This window comes from Desmodus rotundus, chromosome 10 (genome assembly GCF_022682495.2).
Source record: "Desmodus rotundus isolate HL8 chromosome 10, HLdesRot8A.1, whole genome shotgun sequence".
Lineage (NCBI taxonomy): Eukaryota > Metazoa > Chordata > Mammalia > Chiroptera > Phyllostomidae > Desmodus > Desmodus rotundus.
Window position 1 is genome coordinate 109,013,544 of NC_071396.1, and position 23,336 is coordinate 109,036,879.

The 23,336-nt window shown below is 43.5% G+C and overlaps 1 protein-coding gene across 1 annotated transcript in view; it reads right to left on the reverse strand.

Annotated features, from left to right (window-relative positions):
- The window catches only part of RTTN (rotatin), a 98,981-nt gene that overhangs the window by 64,493 nt on the left and 11,152 nt on the right, over window positions 1–23,336 (reverse strand). The window contains exons 10-19 of the mRNA XM_024580522.4: window positions 21,349–21,464; window positions 14,555–14,725; window positions 11,430–11,642; window positions 10,114–10,226; window positions 8,610–8,736; window positions 6,202–6,327; window positions 5,591–5,707; window positions 4,619–4,758; window positions 1,742–1,913; window positions 318–417 (exon numbers count right to left, since the gene is read on the reverse strand). Coding sequence (XP_024436290.2) covers window positions 318–417; window positions 1,742–1,913; window positions 4,619–4,758; window positions 5,591–5,707; window positions 6,202–6,327; window positions 8,610–8,736; window positions 10,114–10,226; window positions 11,430–11,642; window positions 14,555–14,725; window positions 21,349–21,464 — 1,395 coding nt within the window. The remainder of the gene's footprint in view (window positions 1–317; window positions 418–1,741; window positions 1,914–4,618; window positions 4,759–5,590; window positions 5,708–6,201; window positions 6,328–8,609; window positions 8,737–10,113; window positions 10,227–11,429; window positions 11,643–14,554; window positions 14,726–21,348; window positions 21,465–23,336) is intronic.

Consider the following 23,336-nt stretch of genomic DNA (forward strand, 5'->3'; position numbering starts at 1 on the left):
GGCGCGCAATTACTGTTCGAACCGTAGCAGCTCTTCGGAGGAGGACAGTTCTCCCCAGCGACCTTCCACAGCCAAAACAATGGCAATGCAGACCAGGGCGGACAAACTTTCTCTGTACAGAACCAGTGACAGGCCAACCTTTGCTGGCCACACAGGGTCTGTCCCACATTCTTTATTTTCACCTTTTAAAAAAAAATCTTTAAATCTTTCACAAATCTTGAAAAATGTAAAAACCATCTTAACTCAAGGGCTGTAGGAAAGACAGACCAGGCCCAGAGGCCACCGCGCGCCAACAATACAGCAACCGAAGACACTACCTTGCAGAATCACGGCGAGCTGCTCCGCGGCTGACTTTCTCAGCACAAGGTCAATGTCGTCTGAGACAAAGATCTCATATACCTTTTCAACGGTCTCCAACTGCAAACCAAAAGAAATAAAAATTTCATCTACTTCCAATTCTCCAATAAAATTTCACAATTCATACTGTAAGAGTAAAGTTCAAAAAGTCAACTTAAGGAAGTGACATATTGACATACAAGTAAGTTCGCAACAATAACGTGCTAGGTCAGCGAGGAACTTGGGACCTGAAACAAAGAGCCATCGTCTAAAATAAGCCTCTCTCAATGGGCGTTTTTGCTGGGAAGTCATTCCTAACCGATGACCCATCAAAGGCCACGGCAGACGTCCCGGCAGGGGTAGCGGCCGCCCAGACCAGCGGCCTGGCTCTGACCCAGGACTCTGACTCAGGAGCCTCCATTGCTCAGCAGCTGCCTCGGAAATTCCCTGGGCCCCGCCCGGTCCTCCCTGCCACAGACCAGGAAGCACACAGCCTCCGGGACCTGCTGCCCAGCACCTGGGGAAGCCACCCCCCCCGCAGCAGGCCCTGACAGTATTGACGCCAGGACAGGGTGCGAGGTGGCAGCCCTCAGCCGGAAAGGGGAGAAGAACAGAAGGAAGACGACACCCCTCCTCCCTCCCACCCACTGTCAGCTGCTGGCTTTAACACGGACTCACGGGACAGTTCCAGAACAGCCACCCCCGCCTTCCTGCCTACCACACGCCGGACACAGGAGGGATGGCTAATGCTTAGGAGGCAGGGAGTCCCCAACAGGACCCTGTCCGTAGCCCGGGGAAGTTCTCCCATCCTCCTGCCATGGCTGGCCGGTGGCCCCAAACACTGAGGCTGGGAGAACACTGAACGCGCTTCCCCATTTAGAAACCCACTGCGTGGCTCCCCAGAACCTCCACAGGCCAGGGTGCTGCTCTACACGCAGAAGAGAAACTGCCTTTGCCCCCGTATTATTTTTTCCTCTTATCACGAGGATGCTAAAAGTTTTTATTACAGGAACTTTTTCTTTTTTGCTATTATAGGCAATTTCCAACATAAGAACAAGAATTCTAAATAGCTGTATGTTAGTGATCTTTCCACTGTATTAGCCTTATGCTATACTTAAGACACTACTCAAATGAAGTGCATTTCCAATGTGTATGTCAAATGGAAAAGGATAAAGTGCCTGGAGTGTTGTAGGCACTCAAGAAATTTATCTGCTCAGTAAACAAATGTACCCACGGGCCAGAAAAAGCCAGAACACAATTTCAAGGTAGCCCTGCAGAACCACACTTGAAGCCGCCACGCCTCCCCCTCTCGGGTGCTTACCACCCACTGCAGAGTGCAGCGTAGGGCGTGTGATACTCAAAAGGACAGGAACCCCACAGGGACAAACCCCAGAGTTATAGTCACCTTAATAATCAGCTCTCTTCGGTCATCCAATCTGAGTTCAATGGGCTTCTTCGCAACAAACAAGCTAGAAACTCTGGAGAGGACGCTGGCATCCACGGCAGGGCGCTTCTCATCGGCCCCTTCTTCCCCGGCAAGATGGCACGCCAGGAGCTTCAGCGCCCGCGAGCGGACCCTGAGAAGCAAAGCGCGCAGGTCAGCACCCCAGCATACGAATGTCAATAAAGCAGAAAGGCGACAATCACAACCAATTATCACATATCAACACAATGGTCTGCCACGCTTATAGTGACGTTCCTGGTAACATTTTACTTCTTCTATCAGAACACTTACTGTGTAACTACAATCATCCTCTCAATTTTATATGTGTACATGAACATCAGGAAAAAAGAAGAGCCGATAATTAATTACAAATGAAGAAACAGACCCACTGAGCCTGCCGACCCCACCGTCAGCATCACTGTGAACGCTGGGCAGTAACACAGTCACCTTCAGCAAGTCGACCTGCAAATTAACCCTACGACCCCCGACGCCGAGCCCAGTGCTCTGTCTCAGCCATGAGAACTGTCACAGAGCCCTAAACAGAGCTTAAACATTAGGTCCAACCTCCAGGGGAGTAACACACTAATAAGTGATAACAGTATCACAACTTGTATATAAATCTGATAGATTCCCCTCAAATAGGGACACAGAACTTTGGACTCCCACCAAAATCCTACTTTATCTGGAATGCATTAGGAATGAGGCCAGTTGAGTGAGAGGTGGCAGGTTTCAGGAAAAGATGACTTTCTGCATCCTGTTAGCACATGGGAAAATGGAAAAACGATCTTGTGGACAAAGGGCTCGAGCTGGGAGACAGTGGGACAACAAATTATCGGTCAGTCCTAGGACAGATTCCTGAACGGCATGGAACTGGATACATTTTAAGTGATAATGCAAGTTCCAGGTCTCGAGGACTACTGATAAGACAACAGTTAAAACCTGCATGCTCCCACCACCACAGCCGGTCACCCTGCCGTGTCCCGTCGCCCTGACATCCCCTGTCCTAACACTGGCCTCGCTTTATCCAAGTGAATCAAGTGCAGCTGATGAGGCCTCTCACCTCAATCCCACACCCAGGTCAAGAAGGGCCTGTATGTGCTGTGTGCAGCTGGGTCCCCCGGCTGTCCTCGGTGGTTCCTGGGCACACAGCTGACACCCAGTAAGTGATTCCCCATGTTAAGCAGGGACTTCTGTACTACTCCTCATAAACATCATCTTCAGAGGACTAACATTTACTCCACAACGGTGTGAGAAGTCAGGTGGACATTCTCCCGGTCCCACCTGCTGTCCCCTCCGGAGAGCTAAGAACCGCTGACTGTACACAAGGCTTCTCCTGGGCTCCCTTCACTCCCTCCTGGGGCCACTGACTGAAGCCTGGGGCTGCCAGTTCAGGGGCAGTCAGCACCCCAGTAAGAAAGCTGTGGGGGGGAGGCGTACAACACACAGAGTTGTGCATCTCCTCCTCTGCTGTATACATCTAGCACCTTTCTGGGTTTAACCTGGGGCCCCAGAGTCCAGCTGTTCATTCCTCTACGCTCTTTCTTTCCACAAATACATTTTGAACATATTTATGTCCAAGGTACTCTAAGAAGTGGTGAGGATATAAAGATTAGCCAACAGACAGGGTTTCTGCCCAGTGGAGTTTACGATCTAGTAGAATGGGGTAGAATGAATCAAATAATAAAAAAAAAAAAAATGTACTCCAAACTGTGTTAAGTTCTGTGCAGCAGAGCCTAACCCAAAGAGAGGCCTGGCCTCGCCTGCTAAGAATGTCTTTGTTTACCTAGAGACCCCGGGCCCCCGGGTGACTTAGAAAGTAAACTTCTACTGTGCTCAATGGCCAGTTTCGGGGGAGGGCGTGTGCCACACACGCCCACGTGTGACTGAACGTGCAGAAGCTGATCCTGCAGAGCAGACACTTGCCCTGACCGCCACCCACCCTGCATCAGCCCTAACTCGATGCTACACAAAGAATTTTACAACTGATCTTTCTGATTCCCCCACTTCCAGTCTCTTAATATTTTATTTCCACCTACGGATTTTCCAGCTTGATCATTTACTTATAAACAAGCCGCTGCCTTATCAGGTGGTGAGGTTTGGGGAGATCAGACCTGCCCATCGTCAAAGAGCGTGCTGGTCCCCCCAGCCTTACAGCTGACCCCTCTCTTCACCACTGCTCCTCCGTCTGACCCCGAGCTGTCTCTTCTCAGTGGGGGAGAATCCACCCAGCTACCTGCAGAGCAACAGAGAACTCTCCCGCTGCACTGACGGAGAGGGAAGGACACCACGTGCTTGTCCCTTTGACAGTTAAATGACACTAACACTAACGATGGGGCAGAGGCCAATTTTTCAGATTCCCAGAGGACAAGCCGAGCAAGATTTAAGCGCCTGCACGCTCTGGAATGCGAAGCAACATGGCCACTACACTTCTGTGAAACACTTCATTTCCAGAAGGAGCACTTAGAAAAGGATCACTACCGGCTACAATTTCTAAAGAGAAGAGACGAGGAGATGCTCTGTAACTTCTGCAACCCACTGATCTCTACGGCTGCCCAACCTGCCTGCGGCACTACCAACAGCACCCGGCACAGCGGCGACGCTCGGCGCAGGTCCGACCACTGCCCTGGGAATGGGTGGATGTTCCCAGAAAGCACTCAAAACACCTGGATCTGCGCAGAGAGTTTCGCCCATCAGTTTCCTCTCTCTGCCTAATAAAGAGAAATGCTTTCCTTTACCGCCCCGAGTTCTGGCCTGCCTCAGTCGGACATAGTTACCACGGTATCCTTTCTTAGATCATCCCCGTTAACCTTTTCCACTCACATGCTCCACTGTACTTACGACGGCTTTTTCACGAGCAGGAGGCGCAGGACGGACTTCAGCCGGGTGGCCCAGGGAAGAGCCCCTGTGCCCCCCTCGGGGCTCGCCTCGCTGAGGAGGAGGATGCAGTTACCCAGGGGGTCCTCCGTGTCAGCGTAGCCCTAGCAGACGCCAGGAGAAAAGAAAGTATTGTTCGGGTGTGTACACACTGCTTCAGTTTTCAACTTGAACGTGAGAACTGCACTGGCCTGTCGAGTACATACATTTCTTTCAATTCGGCTGAAAAGTCACTTTTCAGAATAACCTGCGTGACGTGAAAAGCCTACCTAAGACAGTACTTTGAAAGTAATACTGAAGCCTTTCAGGAACATATGCCGACCTCTGGACACCTGCTCACTGTTCTGATTCCCAGGGTTCTGGTGGCGGAGGCACCCCCAGGTCTTCAGACCTGTCCCCACCGGACAGAGGAGGGGTGTGGCAGACACACCTGCATGGTGAGCCTCCTCAGCCCAACGCCCTGGCTCCTGTTCTACAGGCTGTTCCTGGGGTGGTGCCCACCGTCCCCTCCCCGGCCGAGGGGCAGGAACCAGAGTCCCCTTGCTCCTTTAATGCCCACATGGACTGCTGAAAAAGCTGTTTCCGAGAGTTCATTGTCAAAGGAAAACTCTAGTCACATACATGCACAGAAGTAATTCCTGGACCAAGCTGTTATGTCACCTCTGCTTAACAGCCTGAGCTTTGCCTAAAAAGCCTCCACATGAGGCTGAATTCTGTTCTTCGCGTCACAGCTGAAGCCCCCACCCAGACGCAGAAGGGGACACCAGTTAGCTGCCATGGCTCTTCTGCCAGAAACACAACAGTCACCGCCTCCTGCTCTCTCCTCCCTGGCGTCTCTTCACCCCCTCATAACGTGACAGCCCCACCAGGTGAGCCGTTCCCGCTCATCCCGATCACCAAAGAGAAACGGGATCGTAGGTGGGACGGACATCGTACCTGCAGTACTGGGATGACGGGACACAGAGACTGGACGAACCTGTCCCAGGTCGGCACTGTCATCCTCAGCCGCCCCTGCAGCAGGTACAGCAGGATGGCCTTGGCAGCAGCATTCACCTGCCCAACACAGACAAGACACCCGACAGAGTGAGGCGGCCGCTCGGTGGCCGACACACCTGGAACCACATAAAATCTGGACGGGGGCTGCGATTAACAGCTCGTCCTTCCAACCAACGCTCGCTTTGCTGTGGCATCATCTCACACTCTTTTTTTTTTTTTTTACCTTTAGGGTCTATTCTCCCACTGAATAAAAACATTCCTTAAAGAAATAACCTGCTAACTATAACACTGCACAGTTCTCTACATCTTGGATAAAAAACATAAGTAAACAGTTTCACATGAATTCTTTGGAAGAGTATGTCACGTATTTTGATTCTCATATTTTCTTTAACATTTCCATTTATTTAAATAACTTGAGTGAGCCCATACATCCAAGACAAGTTTCTTTTCTGTTTCTCGTAATACTGTCTAGTTATATGAGGGTACTGCCTTGACTTAGCTGAGTTTCTAAGGAATTACAGTGTTTTGCACTTACTTTCAACGTGCCATACCTCATTTTTAGGTTCTTGCATGCCAAATGCGGAGATTTCATACAGAACTTTCGGGTGGAGTAGGAAATGAATTCCGTTACAAAGTGAAGATACAGGTTTACTGACATTATGGACACCTAAACATTCCTGGGAAATAATACAAAAAAATTTTAAATACTAGTGACACTGATTTTTCAAAAGGATTCCTCTTTCTCCTGTTTAAAATTCAATTCCAATTTCAGTTTTCACTTCATTGAAACTTCTTTTACCCCAAGATCCTCCCGCCCAACAGTTTTTGAGTCGTCACGAGACTTGGACTGTGTGACTTCCGGCCAACAGTGCAGCCTTGAAAACTAACCACGCTGCTGAGACAACCGAATCTCGCAAGTTGCTCGTGTTGAAAGACATAAAGGAAACAAGTAACATAAGGAGCTATACACCAAGAGAACTAAAGCAGGTAGTCAAGCAGATGTTTGTATACCTATGTTCACAGAAGCACTGGTTACAACAGCGAAAAGATGAAAATAACCCAAATGTCCATCAACAGATGGATGGATAAACAAAGTGTGGTGTGTGCAGACAACAGGATATTACTCAGACTTAAAAAAGAATGCAGTTCTGACCTATGTTATCACACGGATGAACTTCAGGATGCTACGTTAAGTGAAAAAACGCGCCTACGACAGTCGAAGTCCGATGGGAAGTGGAGTGGTGGTTGTCGGACGTGGGGGCGGGGGGATGAGGACTCACTGTCTAACGGGCACAGTCTCCATCTGGGAAACGGGAGAAGTTCTGAGGGCGGGTAGTGCTGACGGCTGCACAACAGTGTGAACGCACCTAATGCCCCTTAACTGTATACTTACAAATGATTAAAATGCTAAGTTTCACGTTATGTATATTTTACCACTATTTCTAACAAGCAAATTAGACATAGCTAAAGAAAGAATTAGTGGACTGGATAGCAGCACTGAGGAATTTCATCCAAACAAAACAAAAAGAGATACGGAAAATATTTTTAAAAGGCTGAAAAGGTGCGAAGGGTAAAACAGGGAGGTCTGACATAGATCTCACGAGCGTGCCACCGGGAGAGAAGAGCAGGCTAAGAGAAACAACAATGATGGCGAAGCATGCAGAAATGAGGGCAGACACAAGTCTTCAGGTTAAAGAATGCTAAAGGAACAAGGTAAGCTTAAAAATAATATATATATATACACACACACACACACAAAGACATACTGTAATGAGACAAGGAAAAGGTCTTGAAAGCAACTAGAAAAAAAAATACAAAGCAGTTATACTTTAACTGACAGCAGTCTTTCAACAAAGCCAAGAAGGACAAAGCAGTTTCACAAAGCCCGAAGGGAAAACAGCCATCGACCGATAACTGCACATACAGCTAAGCTGCCACTCAAGAGTAAGACTGACAAACTATCACCCAAGAGTACGGGAAAGCCAGGAGGGTTTCAAACACATGCACCATCAGTCACAGACCGGCACTGAAAAACTTATTTACGTAAAACATGGACTGAACTTAATTAGTTTAAAAATAAAAGAGAGGATACTCAACCTAAAGAGCAGTTAAGATGCATGAACCAGGTAGATCTCAAATCCTACTAATACATGAAAAGAACAGGCAGCCAAAACATGTTCAGTGTAAAAGAGTAATATGTATTGTTAATAAGGATATGCATATATAGTAAAAATATATAAAACAATGGATGGGAAGGATAAACACCAACTTTACAAGAGTGGTTATCTTGGTGGAAAAAAAGGGTAAGAAGAGGGAAAGAGGCTAAGAGGCTTCAGTTATAATATTTTTATTTCTCTTTAAAAAAAGGACCAGAAGTAAAAATGGTAAAATGTAAACATTTGTTACGTATAGATGGTACTTATAAGAATGTTAAATGCAAGAGGACATTTTCAAGAGAACAGAGGAACAAATACTTTTCATCATTGTCCTACGTACAATGTTCTTTCCAATACTGAAAAAGTGAATGTTCTATGTATTATTCTATGTTGAAATGTTTGATGATTTAAAAACATAGAAAACAAATGTTTCAAAAGAAAAACATGACTAAGAAAAAAAGACCTGAAACTATGTAATTTAAGCCATAATAACCTAAAACTTTCCCTGAGCACAGAGATCACTTTTAAATGCCTGGGACTTTTCCTTAAAATTTTCCATCACTAAATAACACAACATAAATGCAATTCTTACTAAAACCTCTAATAAAGCAATTCAACTGCTAGACTTACAAAGTTAAGGGAATTGAATAGTACAAATGTCTTACAGTTGACTAAAAACTGCATCTATTTTTATGGTAACAGTTCTTATATCTCACTCAAAAGGTCAAGTAATTTAATTCTGGAGTTACAGGAAGAAAATCGACTGTTAGTTCGCCCCTGAAGACCGAACACAGAAAAACCACCTTAACGATCTCCAGGCAGCAGCGGTAAGTTTCCACCTTTACCGGGAGCATCGGGTGAGACAGCATACGCAGAAACACCTTCTGACTCTCCCCCTGCAGCAGTGGACTGGCCTGGGCCGACTTCCAGCTGACGAAAAGATAAAACAGTGAAGACATCGGTAAGGCAAAGAAGTGACCAGAAAGACTGTGACAAGCACCGTAGAAGGAGTTTCTTCCTATTCCAACTCCTCTAATTGGGATCGTACTTAAGTAACCCGATGTTAGTATTTACCCAAGCATACACTTGTTTTAGGCAAAGAATGTTCTCTTAAAAGAGTATAAAAACCACCTAAAACGTATTTAAAAACTTATACTTGGGATGTCAACTGGTACAACCATTACGGAAAACATATGGAGGCTCCTAAAAAAATTAAAAAGACAACCAGCACATGACCTAGCAACGCCACTCCTGGGATGCATATCCAGAGAAAATCAAATCAGCATGTTGAAGAGACACCCGTACCCCGTGTTAATCCAGCATTCTTCACGGGAGTCAGTGTGTGGAGATAACCCAGCGTCCATCCATCAGTGAACAAACAAGGAAAATATGGTGTATACATACAATGAAATAATACCCAGCCTTTAGAAAAAAAAAAATCCTTCCATTGGTCGCATAGATAAACCCAAAGGACACGATGCCGAGTGAAACAAGCCGGACACGGAGGGGCGAACGATGCGCAACCTCACTTGTGTGTGGACCTGGAGCGGTCAATCCCACAGAGGCAGCGTGCCGTGGTCATTCCTGGGGGGGTGGGGCAGGTCAAGGGGCGCGGCGTTTCGGCTGCACCAGATGAGCACATTCTAGGACCTGACGTGCTGCCGTCAGGGACCCCGCGCTGCACACTCGGGATTTGTTAATAACGAGAGTGGCTCTTAAATGTCACATACACACAAAATGGCAATTACGTGAGGTGAAAAATAAATAAATGTTAAAATCCCATATTAATTGATATTTACCACCATGCAATTTGCTCTTTCCAAAAGCAATGAAAATACTAATAATAGGAATCTGCTCCAATGATTCCCCCCAAATTAACCAATGCATGATGTTTTCCAAAAATCCATATAAGGAAAAAGTAGAAAGTAATGAAACTTACATTAAAAAAACCAATTTAAGTTATTAATTAAAATTTTTAAGACAAATAAGTAAATTAATATGCTTGAATACCTGGTTTGAATGGACACCAAACCAAATGTATAAAAATCCAAGGACAATTCACTTTGATTGTAGGGTGACATTTCTAAAGTTTACTCTTGGATAAGTCAACTGTCTTAACGCAGCTATACATACACAGTGAAAAGGCCAGACACACATAAAAGCAATTTAAACTAAAAAATAATAATGATAACAAGATTTAAGACCAAATTCACTTTCATTGCGCCTAACTTCTCTCTCTCTCTCTCACACACACACACACACACCCCTTGTCCTGTAATATAATCACATTAAGAAAGGAAATATTACATCTTTGAACAAATGCAGATGATCTCCTTTATTAGAGGAAAATACTGATGATAGGAAAAGCTACGCAAGGCTTGGTCTGCCAGCTCCATTAATTCTAGAAGATTCTTCTCTCCCTAAAAAAAAAAAAAAACAGAATAAAGCAGTAAATGTCAAGTTCATGTATAACAAAGTAACAAAATTCTCCATAGTTAACTAAGCAACTTTAAGAGATTAGGTTATTCAGAGGCCCTGAGAGTGCTCACATTTGCTTAAGCGCATTTCTCGACAAGCATCTAGAACTGTCAGTCCTGGAAGAAAGGCGTGGGAAAGCCCCGCCAAGTGCCGCTGAGACTGCCTACGACTCACCTCTGAGCAGGCCTGACTGTCCTCCGACCACCTGTCTGCGGTCCTGCCTCCCTACCAGCTGGAGCGCAAGGCAGGCTCCCGTTCTTGTGACCCGCTCCCCCCTTTAGCCCCCCGCCCAATGTACGTGTGGCTGGCTGACAGTGCAGAAAGCTACAGAAACAATTCAGCTTAAAGACAACTCAAAATCCTACCATGGAGGGAACAAGAAGCCAATGGCTTCAAGACATGGCAGAAAGAAAAGAGGGGAAAAAAGCAACGGTGGACAAAGGAAAATTAGAAATATAAGCTTCAGGCAGACTCCAACGTAAGGACCAAAAAAAAGAATTTTGTCCCCAATATTTTCAAGATCTTCAGGACCCAACTTGGTATTTTCAGACAATGAACAATTACTGCAGGCCATGTCTGCTTTAGACTCCTTAGCCCTTCGCTGATGCACCCCGAAGAATTCCCCAATAGGGATAAGGAACCACACACAGAGGATGCTCTGTCACCACACCCAAAGGCACCCTGCGCCTTCCACCCTAGTGCACGGCTTCATTTAACAGCACTCTCGGGCTCCTTGTGCACGTGAGTGAGGCTCTATAAACATCAAAGAAACGTGGCTACAAGGAAGCACGAAAATAGCCCTTAGAGTTCTGTGCACGGCAGTGCTACTCTTCATGCACGGCACGCCACTTCCAAGGGGGAACGCACTATGAAGTATTCAGACATTGAGAACAGTTAATGATGACTGATTTCTTAAAACCTCCAGTTTCATGCACGTACATCAGTCATTGATCTAAAGTCCTCATTTTATGTTTTTCCAAGTCATAGCCTTACTTTAATCTGATAACTGACCCACTCACTAGTTATGTACCCTATGTCTAACAATCAACTGTTCTATGTCCATCAATTTGAAAAGTATCGGCTACGCTTTCTATGGTACACTTTTATCACAGGAGTTTAAAAGAGGTATTAATAAAACTTTTTACCTCCTTCCCAACGTCAGACAGGAAGTTACAGGCACATTCAATTGAATAAACAGCCTCTGCAGTTCGTTTATAAATACTGTAGTTTTCAGAATTCAGCTGTTCCAAATAGGCCACCACAGCCTCGTGAATATTGGGATATTCCAAAGAAATAGGCATGTCCAGAGAAACCAGAAACAATGCTGCTGACATAGACTCTGGTAAAAAGTGGCTTGCCTTGATAAATAGAAAAAAAATTAATTAAAAAAAGCATTTTTTGAGATAAACATGGTAAACTACAACCTTAATGTAGTTCAACTTTCTTAGCAATTCTCTATCACAAAGTCGATACTTTTCTAAAGAAAACTCTATTCCCCCAAACATCTATCTGTATGCCTTTACTGAATACAATTTTTCTCAGCCCAGAATGTCTCAAGCCCAAATTTCAACTCTTTCCCAATCCTTCCCCCCACGCCACACCCAGAGTGACTCTCCCGAGCCCTGCCTCTGGTGTAAGGCTCTGCTGCTGACCGGTGCTCAAGTGCCTCATATTCCAACGCCACGCCCTGGGGACGAGGGCACCCGCCACAGCTGAGCACACAGAAGACCCATCCTTAATTAGTGTAAAATCAACAGGTCCACATGAAATATTATGTTTTATACTTTAAATCAACTGGTTTAAACTAAAACAACTGTTTTCTTTAAAAATAATTCTAGCTTCGTGATAGGATTCTATGCATCAATTGAGAAAATAAAAAGGATTAAAAAGTCAACATTCAGAGAAAATCATCTGGCAGACAGCACTCACTATTAAGGCTGAAATGCTGTCTTTAGTCAAGAAGGTTGGTCGTGATTCATTTCACAGCTAACCCATTTTAAAGGTAATCGCTAACTGCCTAAAAGTCTAAGATGAAGAGCTGACTCTGCTAACGACGCTTTTAATTCGAGGCTGCCAAGTGAGTACCGGAACTGCAGGACTCAAACGTGCAGGTCACTTCGCACGCCACACGCTGAGAAGCGCTGCTCGGAGTCCATCCGCCCCACCAGATGGCGCGCGTGCATGGGCCTCTGGGAGAGAGCCACAGCCTTGGGGTCTAAGCCCCTCCTGACCTCTGCCTCCCCGTGAGCGAGTCACAGGGGCTCCCCGGAGGCTCTGCACCAGCCTCCAGCACAGGGCCAGTGATTTTACCCCTTATTTCCCGGATGGTTCCCCCAAGTAAAGTTACCTTCATTTGTTTTACCAATCTGAATTAACCAAGCAGAACATTTCTATAATATTTCCATGTAGCATTTCAACCTGTACATGGGTTAAAATTGTTGACTCTCCAAAATCATTTAAAATCAACAATTACGGATTTTAAAAAAGACTTTCAAGGCCACTTTGTCAAAACTTGCAAATCTGAGAAATCTCTCCACAGACCCATATTACCACCTTCCAACCTCCAGATCACAAATCTGGTAAGTAGAACCTCAAGTGTTTCCAAAGCACTCTCAAGGGAGAAGGTTCTGGAGCCCAGACTGTACTTCCACTCGTGGTGGGCTAGCAACAGGCAGAGGGCAGCACAGCCTCGTGTTCAGGCACAGACCGCAGGAGGCATTCGACAGCAACAGGACAGGGCTGCTGTTCCGACCTCACTTTACAGTTCTCAGTCAATCAGTCGAAGCAATTACAACCATCTGTAAATCAATACTGCAACTGCATTCTCTTCAGTGACCTTATTTACTGTTCTAATGAATGTCCAAGTTACATACTTAAAAGAGCTTCTAAAAATTACAGGCACTGACTTGCCTTCAAAAACGAAAATAAATAAAAAATAACTACCTTCAAAATTGGAAAATTGGTTTTATATTTTTCTAACACTAAATTAAATCAAAATAAAACAAATTACTGATTTCTATATTAACTGTTTCCAGCCCAAATGAGCACACAGATGAAAAAAATCCACAATCAAAAAAGCAGTAAGCTATATGTTACAATTGATCATCATTTTCCATCAATACTTCAACCAATGCATAGATTGAGAATTTACAATATTTAATAACAAATTATTGTAGCACCAATGTTTCAGTTATATATTATCATGTAAAGTGAGACATGTTTTAAATGCAACTGAGTAGAATGCTTCAATTTATAATGCTTATGCCTTGAAAAAGTATCACTCCTTAAAACCAAAAAATGCCTCATAAACATGACTAATGAATAAAAGTTAAAAACAAAAATGAGCAGAGTGTTAGTCTCCCCAAAGCAAAACACTGTACTAATAATTTAATGTTTTATCCTTGTTTCCCAGGCAACCTGACACTGTCGCGCAGGTAACTTACTTACAACGGGCGTTCAGACTACATGCCCTGCAGAATGCTGGGGAGCAAGGGGCAAATGGCTACAGGCACCGCAACAAAGGCGCGGAAAGCCGCCCTTCCGGGGCACTAGCTTCCCCTTCCCATTCACCGCCGGGCGCGCACCCGCCTCTGCGGAAAGTGCGCTGCTGCGCTCTTGTGCACGAGCCATCTGAGATATTTTTACCACTAAGGCTCAAGTTCAAAAATATAACCTCCATTTAGAAAAAGTAAAACAACAATTTTAAAGAATATTTACACCTATGAAAACCACCTTTACCATAAAATCATACAGTGGAATACTATCTTACAATGAAAATTAACATGCAACTGCTACAGGCAGTAACAGTGAAGAATCTTGAAAAAAACAAAAAACCCTTGAGTACGAACTGCCATTCCATTAGTAAGAGGTTTCAAAACAGACTGGTCTGTGGAGACGTCAGAAGGGAGGAGTTCAGCCCTGGGGAGGAGGGGGACGGCGGGGCGGGGCCTTCGAAACGCCGGCAGTGCTCTGTGTCCTGTGCTAGGTTCGCTTCTGAAACACGACACATTCACTTACTAAAAATATACTGACTGCGGATCTGTCTTAACATATGTTACACGATATTTTTTGAAAGTCCTAAAAAAAAACCTTTCGAGAATTAACGCGTTTTTTCCAATCAAACAATGGGTCAAAAATGCTAGCCATTTGTCCGTTCCCACATTCCAACGCAATCTCTGTACACGGTGAAACCATCAGCGGGCACTTACACACTTACACACGTATGTGTAACGCTCAGTACACTGCGGGTGGGCAAGGCTCCCTGCCTCACCTTCTCAACGGGGAGCAGCGTCTGCAGCAGCCGCACCGCCAACAGCGCGGTGCTGACGAACGCCATCCTGTGCAGCCGGCGCGCGGCCTCCGCCTGCTCCAGGCCCACGCTGCTTTGATGGTGGCACACGGTTTCTCCCAGGGACCCCAGCACCACAAGCAGTCTCTCCTTCTGCAAACATTTAAGCACAAAACAGGAAAACAACCGATCTGTTAGGAAGAACAGTGAGAAATACTGTCATTAAATAACAAAAACCAAAGTGCAATTATTCCAATCAATAGCTGCCGAGGTAATGATAGAATGATAAGCTCGCCTAAATTTTTAAAAAACTAAAAATCTGTAAGCATTTAATCCGAAGACTTCTAATAATGAATAAAAATAAACAACAGAGGAAAGCGGAATGAACCATAAATTTCTCCTATTTTCTTGTGCTTAACTGTTCCCACTTTGAACATCCTCAGGTAAACCTCTCATCAGGTATTTACTAGACTTACACTATTAATTAGACTTATACCAGCCAGTGTGTATGCTAAACACACTGGCTGGTATAATGGAAAAACGCATTAGCATAAGCGACATGATCTTCACCTCAAAGTGAACCCAAAAGTACGAGAAATGAAACAGGGAAAGTCAAGTAATTAAAAACAATTAAATATAAAATTGTATGAGCGCTCTTCAAGTAATAAGGTTGTTTTGAGGGAAAATGTTCAGCCATCATCAATTTCTAGATAACTCATTACTTAAACAGATACTATCTTTTAAATTGAAAGGCATACTCGAAGGACAAAGAGAAAGCTAAAATGCAGCAGACCAACTTTCCAATCGTGACAATACCTAACAGACCAATCACACCCTCGACCGGGGACACGCCCCCATCAGCGGGGGGGGGGGGGGGGGGGAGGGACACGTGGGTCAGATGCAGACACAGGGCCGCGGCTCCTCACTCTCACCTTTCCAGTGGGAATATCTGAAAGTAACACAGCACAGAGCCTGCAGACTAAGGGCGAAACTCTCATGTGTGTAGTAGGTTGTTTTATTCAAGGGCAAATACGTGGGAAACAAAACTAAAAGGGAGGAGCACTGTAAGGACCAAAGCCACATGCGCTACCGTTTCACACTCATTAGGATGGCTATTGTCAGACATAGAGGAAAATAATTTTGTGCTCAAAAAGTTAAAAGTTAAATGTTGTAGTGAAAAATTAACAGCATATGAAATGTGAATAAATAATTAAGGGCAAAAAATGGGTAAGGGGGGTCATTTTCTGTTGATGAAATGCATAATTAAGAGTAGAGACCCAACATGAAGGAATCTCTGTGGTCTGACTCACTCACAGTACCAAGCGAAACCTGTTACTGAAATGAAAACGGATTTCGTAAGTTTTAACTCAGTCTGTTTGAACCTAGTGAATAAAATAAATAGATATAAAGTTGAACATTTTGAAGAATACAACTCCTCAAGTTTCCAAGGACACTGACAAAGGACTAACCATCTACTTAACCACGTAGAAAACTTCAGCGTATGTTTAAGGCTACGTTCTCCTGATCCCAAGGAAACAAAGCTAAAAGCAAAAGGTTAAACCAAAGGGAAGGCAACACTTACTAAACTAAAACAAAAAACGTGACAGCCGCTAGAGTAGTAACCACCAGTACCCACCAGTCTGGGGAAAACGACTTAGAAACACAGGGCCGGTCCCTTTCCGCTGGCAGGCAGCCCCTTCACTCGGCATGCCTCCATTACAGCAGCACTTTTATACTCCACCACCGTGTGTTACCCCAGGTCAACCCTGACAACTCACATGTTTTAAATCGGCAGACACATTTAGGATCTCAGTATTTTCAGGCGTTTACCAGAAGTCTATTTACTTGTAAAATTGTTTCAAATAATCCTGCTTATGCTCATGATGAATTAACTGTGGGTCGGTCTTGCGATTTTCACAATTTCCAGCATCTCTTCCATGTCAAATAAAAGTGTTTTTTTAAAAAAATGTTTTAAGAAAAGGATTGAAAAATAGTAACTGGTCCACAGTTTTAATTTAAAGGCTAAAAACTTTTTAAACGTCTATGAAGTAGTTGATGGGGGGAGGGGGATTGGCAGTTTTCAGACGACCTTCACAGCTTTTACAAAAGAAGGTACAGAATTAGAATATCAGAATAGCAAAATATTCTAAATATTCCCATTCAAACAGAATTTATAGTGCAAACACAGCTTCTCCAAATATGCACATTAGGAAACAGACTGTGGAGTCTGCAGAGCATCTGAACCAGCGACTGGCACCAGATACCCCATATGCTGCCAGCCTCACCCACGCCCCCCCCCCCCCAACACTGCCGCCGATCTCCATAGCAGGTGCAGCCTTCCAGGCACGCCCCAGTGAAGGGCAAGCTCACCTGCCCCCAGGACGGATGGCCACTGCACCCAGCACCAGGTCGCAGAAAGCAGAGCCTCACCAAGTGGCCAGCCTCTCCCGCCAGCTCCAGTTGAGGCCCTAGCTGTGCATTCACCCACTAGCCCCGCCCATTACCGCCAAACAGCACTTTCCGTGAGGCCCGGTGACTCTCTCCCACTGCCGGGTAACAAAGCCTGCCTTCATTCGATCAGCCAAGTCCTAACTGTAACCCAATACACAGTTCAGTCGTGATTTACAAGGAGCCCTTCCTGAGCTCCCAGGTTGAGTGTTTTCCAAGTATCCCTGGCAAAAAGACATAATTAAAAACATAGAACTGACCTTGAAAAGAAACTGCCTCCATCTATCTCCTCATCTGTAATGAGTGACCTATCTTACAGGGCCGTGATGACTGAATGGTCTCATAAACACCGTGTGTGTCAACGGTATCCATCCCACAGTAAGCACTGTATTAAACCTCCCTCTAGCGATTATTCCACTAGGTTTCCCTCCGTTTCATGAGTGTCACAATACAAGCTCCTGTGTCCCACTGCAGTGCAAACTGCTGCTCACTCACACACAGTGCCCAGCATGTGACAGGCAATCAAAACTGCTTGGCAGACTGAAACAGCAGTCTCTGAAGGAGGCCGCAGCAGGGAAGGCCAATGCCAGCTCGGGACCTGCTCACCCAGCACCAGCCCCCCATCGGGGTCCATCGCCTGCAGCGAGCCCTTCCTGGATACAAGACGCTCTCAGTCCTTCCAGTCCCACCTGAACGCCCACCAGCAAGTCTCCCCACCTGCTTGGAACCTAAGTGACCAGCTCACAGCAGGTCAGATGGGAAATTAAAAGCAATGAAGGAGGAAAGACTGCTTTCTGTGGCATTACGAGGGTAGGAGGAACAGAGAAGAGGTAAAAATGGGCGGAGCCCGGCCCCGAAGTCGGGGTTCCTGGGACTCCAGGGGAAGATCCTGGTCCCTGAGCCTAACTTACCACGTGGACAAGGAAACAGACTTGGTTTCAGAGGGAAAAAAGAGGGGACGACACACTTCAGGTCAACCTAACTTTCACAAGTGCTAATCAATAAACCTTTAAATTAACAAAATATAATAATTTCAGTATAAATATTTTTTACTTACTTCAAGTAAAATAAAAAATACTCAGTTGGGGACCTTTCTTTTGACTATGCTTGCACAAACCGAGTTATGGAGTTCCAGACGTGACCACTGTTAGCACTACTTGGAAAGATCTAGAAATGTGTATATCCTCAGGTACCTGATGTCTGAATTGGTAACAACACATTTATTATTTTGCTCCCTTAAAGACGGAACAAAATTATTACTTCTATCTTTCTTTTTAAACTTGGCTAAAGTAAAGACATTAAGAATTCTACTTAATTGTTTCTTTTTGTTAATATACAGCCAAAATACTGAGATTTTTCCTGAGGCATTTATAAGTAAAAGTAAATCAAATATAATTTCAAACAGTACTGTTTTATTTAACATTCCTAACATACCAATTGGCACTCATACAACAGATTTAACCTTTAAAGTAAAAATAATTCACTGAATCACAAAAGATTAGCAGCCAAAAATTAAAAGTGAATGACTAACTTTTACAGATAAATGTTCTCGCCAAGAAAATTTAAGTTAATTTAAGAAGCAACTGACAAAACAGTCTTCACACATCTGAGGAAAAAACTCACTTGGCGAGAGCCTGCGGCATGTGAAGACCCTGCACAAGACTGTAACCCAGCAGGGCAACCTCTAGGACTACAGCAGAACTAGGACTAAGACCCACCTTCCCTATTTCACATGAAGAAATTGAAGGACTTGAACAATGTATTGTATCGACTGTAAAATATCTCATTGGTTTCTCTTTTCAAGAAACTTTTTATCTTAAGAAAACAGTTTAGGTTTCTATCCATGGGTATTGGTATTAAGTAAACATCAGCGTTTTGTTTATTTTTCACGCTCTAACCTCTAGTCACAGGATTTTGGACAGCACACGACAAAGTTTAATGAGACACAAACAGACCTAGGTCAAAACAACATAAAGAAAGAAAACTTCAGTAACTATGAAAGTCAGTATATATTTTTATGACTAATAAATTTTGCTTCCACCTCTCTGACAATGCAAAAAAAAGGCTAAGTTACCAATTTACACTAAAAAAGATAGAACACCAGTATTTCAAAAAAAAAAAAATCAAGGTTAACAGCTAATTTCAAAATAAAAGATATAAAATGATAAATAATTGATATATATTGAAATGTAAAAAAGGATATGATTTATAATTACATGGAGACATACTCTGGTAGTTCACAGATGTCTTAAATATTATTCACAATATAACATTCCTAGGGACCTTATACATGTGTTGATTGCTCATGCAAATATTAACCAAAATATTTCTTTCAAAAAAAATTTAAAAATGTATTTTCCAAAAAATATTTTCCCTACTGAAATGCAAAGAATAAGGCATCCAGCAATAACATGAATAATAATGAATGCAACGATATGGGTATATCTCAAAGTAAACATACTGAAGGAAAAAAATGAGACGAAAAAGCATACAATGTGTTCATTCATACCAAAGTCTAAAACATGCAAGCAATCTATATCACAGGTGTATCCGTATGTCGAAATGTACCAACAAACTTTAAGAAACATGTGCAGCCTATTATATGTCAATTATACTTCAGTAAATCTGTTAAAACCCACATAAATATATTCACACATATACATAAAAAATGTGCAAAATCTACATGAGAAAAATACTCCTAAATGACAAAAATGTAGACTTCAAGAAATGGAAAGATATAGCACATTTTCCCAAGGTGTAAAGAAAATCCTTCTAACTTTGATTCAAAATACAGAACCAAGTTTCATTTTATTTTTAAAAAAAGCAAAGAAACTGATGAATCCAGTTACATAAAAATAAATAATTATCATTAGGAGAGTTAAAAAAGAAAAATAAATAGGAGAAAAATTGCAACTTGTTTCAGAAAGCCAATGTCCTTAATAGATAAAGAGCTCTTAGAAATCAATAAAAGAACAAAAGACTAATCAATGACCCAAGACAAAAATGGGTAAAGGTTTGGACAGTTTACAGAAAAAGAAATGACAATGGCTCTTAAATTTACAAAAAGATGTTCCACTCTACCCAGCGAAAAGTGGAATAAACACTACAGTGCCATACCATTTTTCATTTATCAGAAAGGCAAAAATCTGAGGTTTGGCTATAAATCCTACCGCTGAGCCTGTAGGTGAAACCACATCCTAACCAACTGCTGGTAAGTGACTGAAACGGTACAGCTGTCTAGGACAACGTGACAGTATCCACGATTAAGAATATTTACATTTTAACACAGCAATCCCACTTGGTAAAAATCTACTCTAGAGACACACTTGTACAAGTAAGAAATGATACATGCATTGTTCATGATTGATAGCAGCAATAATGTCCATCACCAGGAGACTGATAAACACCAGTGAAGCACCAGCAGCTTAAAAAACAGATAACGATCTCCACGTACAACATGAAATAATCTCCACACCTATTACTCCATGCATACAGGATGCATGTTTAATTGTGAAAACAGTGTGTAAAGTTGTATATATTACCTTTTATTTAAGATGTGGGAGAGGGAATGAGACTCTACATACTTATTTGTTTACATTTGCAAAAACTAAATTAAAAATTGAAAAAATAAATCAGAGAACAAAATGGCAAAGAGACATCTCTGAGTTAATTTTATGAAGAGAAAACTATGCCCCAAAGTGCAAACAAACTAAAACAAATCTAACTGTATAATGTGTTGTTAACAGAGAAAAGAATTCTTTCAAGTGACTTTAAGGCACAGTATTTTGACAATATTCTTAGTGAGACTTAGTCTCAGTAAAAAAGAATGCAGGGATATCTTGAACTTTATTAGGTATGGACCATAGCGGTACTAATACTGCTGTTCTGAAATTAATGTATGCTGAAGATAAAGCTAAAAAGCAATTATGCTGATACTGTTAAAAACTAAGACTTTCTGTGAGTGACAAGTACAAGCAAAAACATATAAGTTCAAAGTCATAGAAACAGAAATCTGAACTTATGATTTTTAAAAAATATAGTATTTCCTAGTTCTGTTACTAAAAAGAAAAACGATATTCCAGTACTAAAAGCAGCCCTGGTGGCCTGTTTCTGCCTTGACACACACTCACTCCCACACGAGAGGTGACCAGAATCTCTGGAGAAACGGCCTGTATCTAACGATGCACAAAGCAAGGCTGGGACACACTGTGTCTGCCAGAGAGAACACTTTCCAAGACTAATGCAACAATGACACCAGCCTGAAAGGACCGAAATAAAGTAAGATGCAATGCTACTACTCGTAGCCCAAGGAAATCATCGATTCTCACCATGTCTATAGCAAAAAGGCTGCTGTCATCCCAGATGTCTGTTGAAATTGCTTCACCAATAAGTATCAAATCCTCTGCAAGCAATTCCAGAACTCTTGTTACCATCTGTCCACTACCTACAAAAATGATCAGGACAGAGAAGAGAAAACAGTTAACTCTCAAATAAACAACTGAATGCCACATTGCTAAATCCTCTAGTTAGTCACGCCCCCAAATTCCTATTTCTCTTTTAATACTGCTTTTAGAATTGTTGAAGAGATAAACAGGAAGTCATAATCTGCCCCCACCATTAAAGACTTCTGATTATAATGCTACTTTCCTACAACAAATTGAATGTGCTCATAAGTGGGAAAGACACTCAAGAAGAGAGTAGCAATAATTTAACCACAAGTATTGTGAGACAGATTAAAATAGTTTTTCAAACTCAGAGACGATCCATGCTGCACGTAATAGTGACAAAGCATGAGGCTGGTTTAGAAAATGCGCTCTAAGGGCTTCCCATTTAGGACCAGAAGGCTTACACCCTGTCAGAAACTCTTCCCCACACAGGAGTTGCTTGGAGAGCTTCGCTCGGACAAGAGCAACTGAAGGATAAAGGTCCCCGCTGGAGCTGGCTGAAGAGATCCGGAGAAATTCCATCTGAAACGTGTTCTCAAGCCTCTGCTCCCCTTGAACCCTGCTGTGCGAGTCACACCCACCAGGGAAACGTCCCTTCTCCACACACACAGGGTGACAAAGGAACGCCAGGACCCGGCACTCTGGGCGATGGGGGGGCATTCCATGAAGACCTTCCTGCCCACCTACCAGAGGTCCGTTTCGGGTGAGTGCAAAACAGACCACCGGATCCTAAGAGTCTACGTTATGCGTTTCATTAGAACAGCTGGAGAAAGTTGTTTTAGAAATCTCGATGACACTGAACAATTAGAAATTATGCAATAATTTACCACAAAAGGGCAAGAGAACATTTAGAAAATTGTATATACCACAATACAGCTTTATAATTATCAATCTGACTTTTTACAGCAAATTAAGAAAAGGTTAAATGCAAAATCATTAAATCTAAAACTGTTCTCCATATACCATACAGACAAACGTATATACTTTATAATGGCAAAGTTCAGATTTTCCTTCACCACACTATTAGTACATGAATTAATATGCTCTCCTAACTCCCAGAGGCAGAGTTACTCAGACAGAAGGTCAGGATAAAATAAAAATGTTAATGCTTTCCAAATAAATATCTACCTCCCGCTTTCTTCCCCATCACCCTCAAGCAGGCAAAAAACAGCCACAGGCCTTACAGAACCCAATCTGTTTGTTACCCAGCCAGCATAAACGAAAAAAGACAAAACTCATTTCGGTTGCAGTAGTATCTCGATGAGTTTATCAACTACTGGAAATGCAGATTTATAGAATAAAAACCATCGCTTCCCCCGGATCAAGTCTCTGTCCTCCGCTGTCGGATCCTGGGTAGCTCCTACAGCGCTCCCGAACTGGGTTTCCTGATTTGTAACACGGGGTACACGCCACAAGGGCCACGCTGGGAGCATAAAGAGGGCTGGGGCTGAGAGCCGCGATTCTGCGTTGAGACCAGGCCCAGAGCTGCGCCCTGCACGTGCCGGGTCACTCGTTCCAGGACCCGACTGCGCCACGGGCATCATTCCGTCGTCCCTCGGCGCTGGCATCACACTACACCCCCCTGCACGCCGCACTGGGCCGCTGCAACTCCGCTGGCGCCTTCGAGAGACAATGTAAAATGTTCGCGTGTTCTGAGTTTTGTTGTTCGTCTGGTTTCTTAGGAAATACTCCAGGAAAGGTTAAAAATCCAGATGTGGGTGTGCTTCTAACATGTTTTCATAGGTGATTAACAACCAAATGTACAGAATGAACTAAGAGCAACCCAGGAAATTTCTAAGGAGCAAACCCAACGGTTTTTCATTCTGGTCTGTGCAGGCTGTCCAGCCGTCTCGGACCTGCACAGCAGGTTC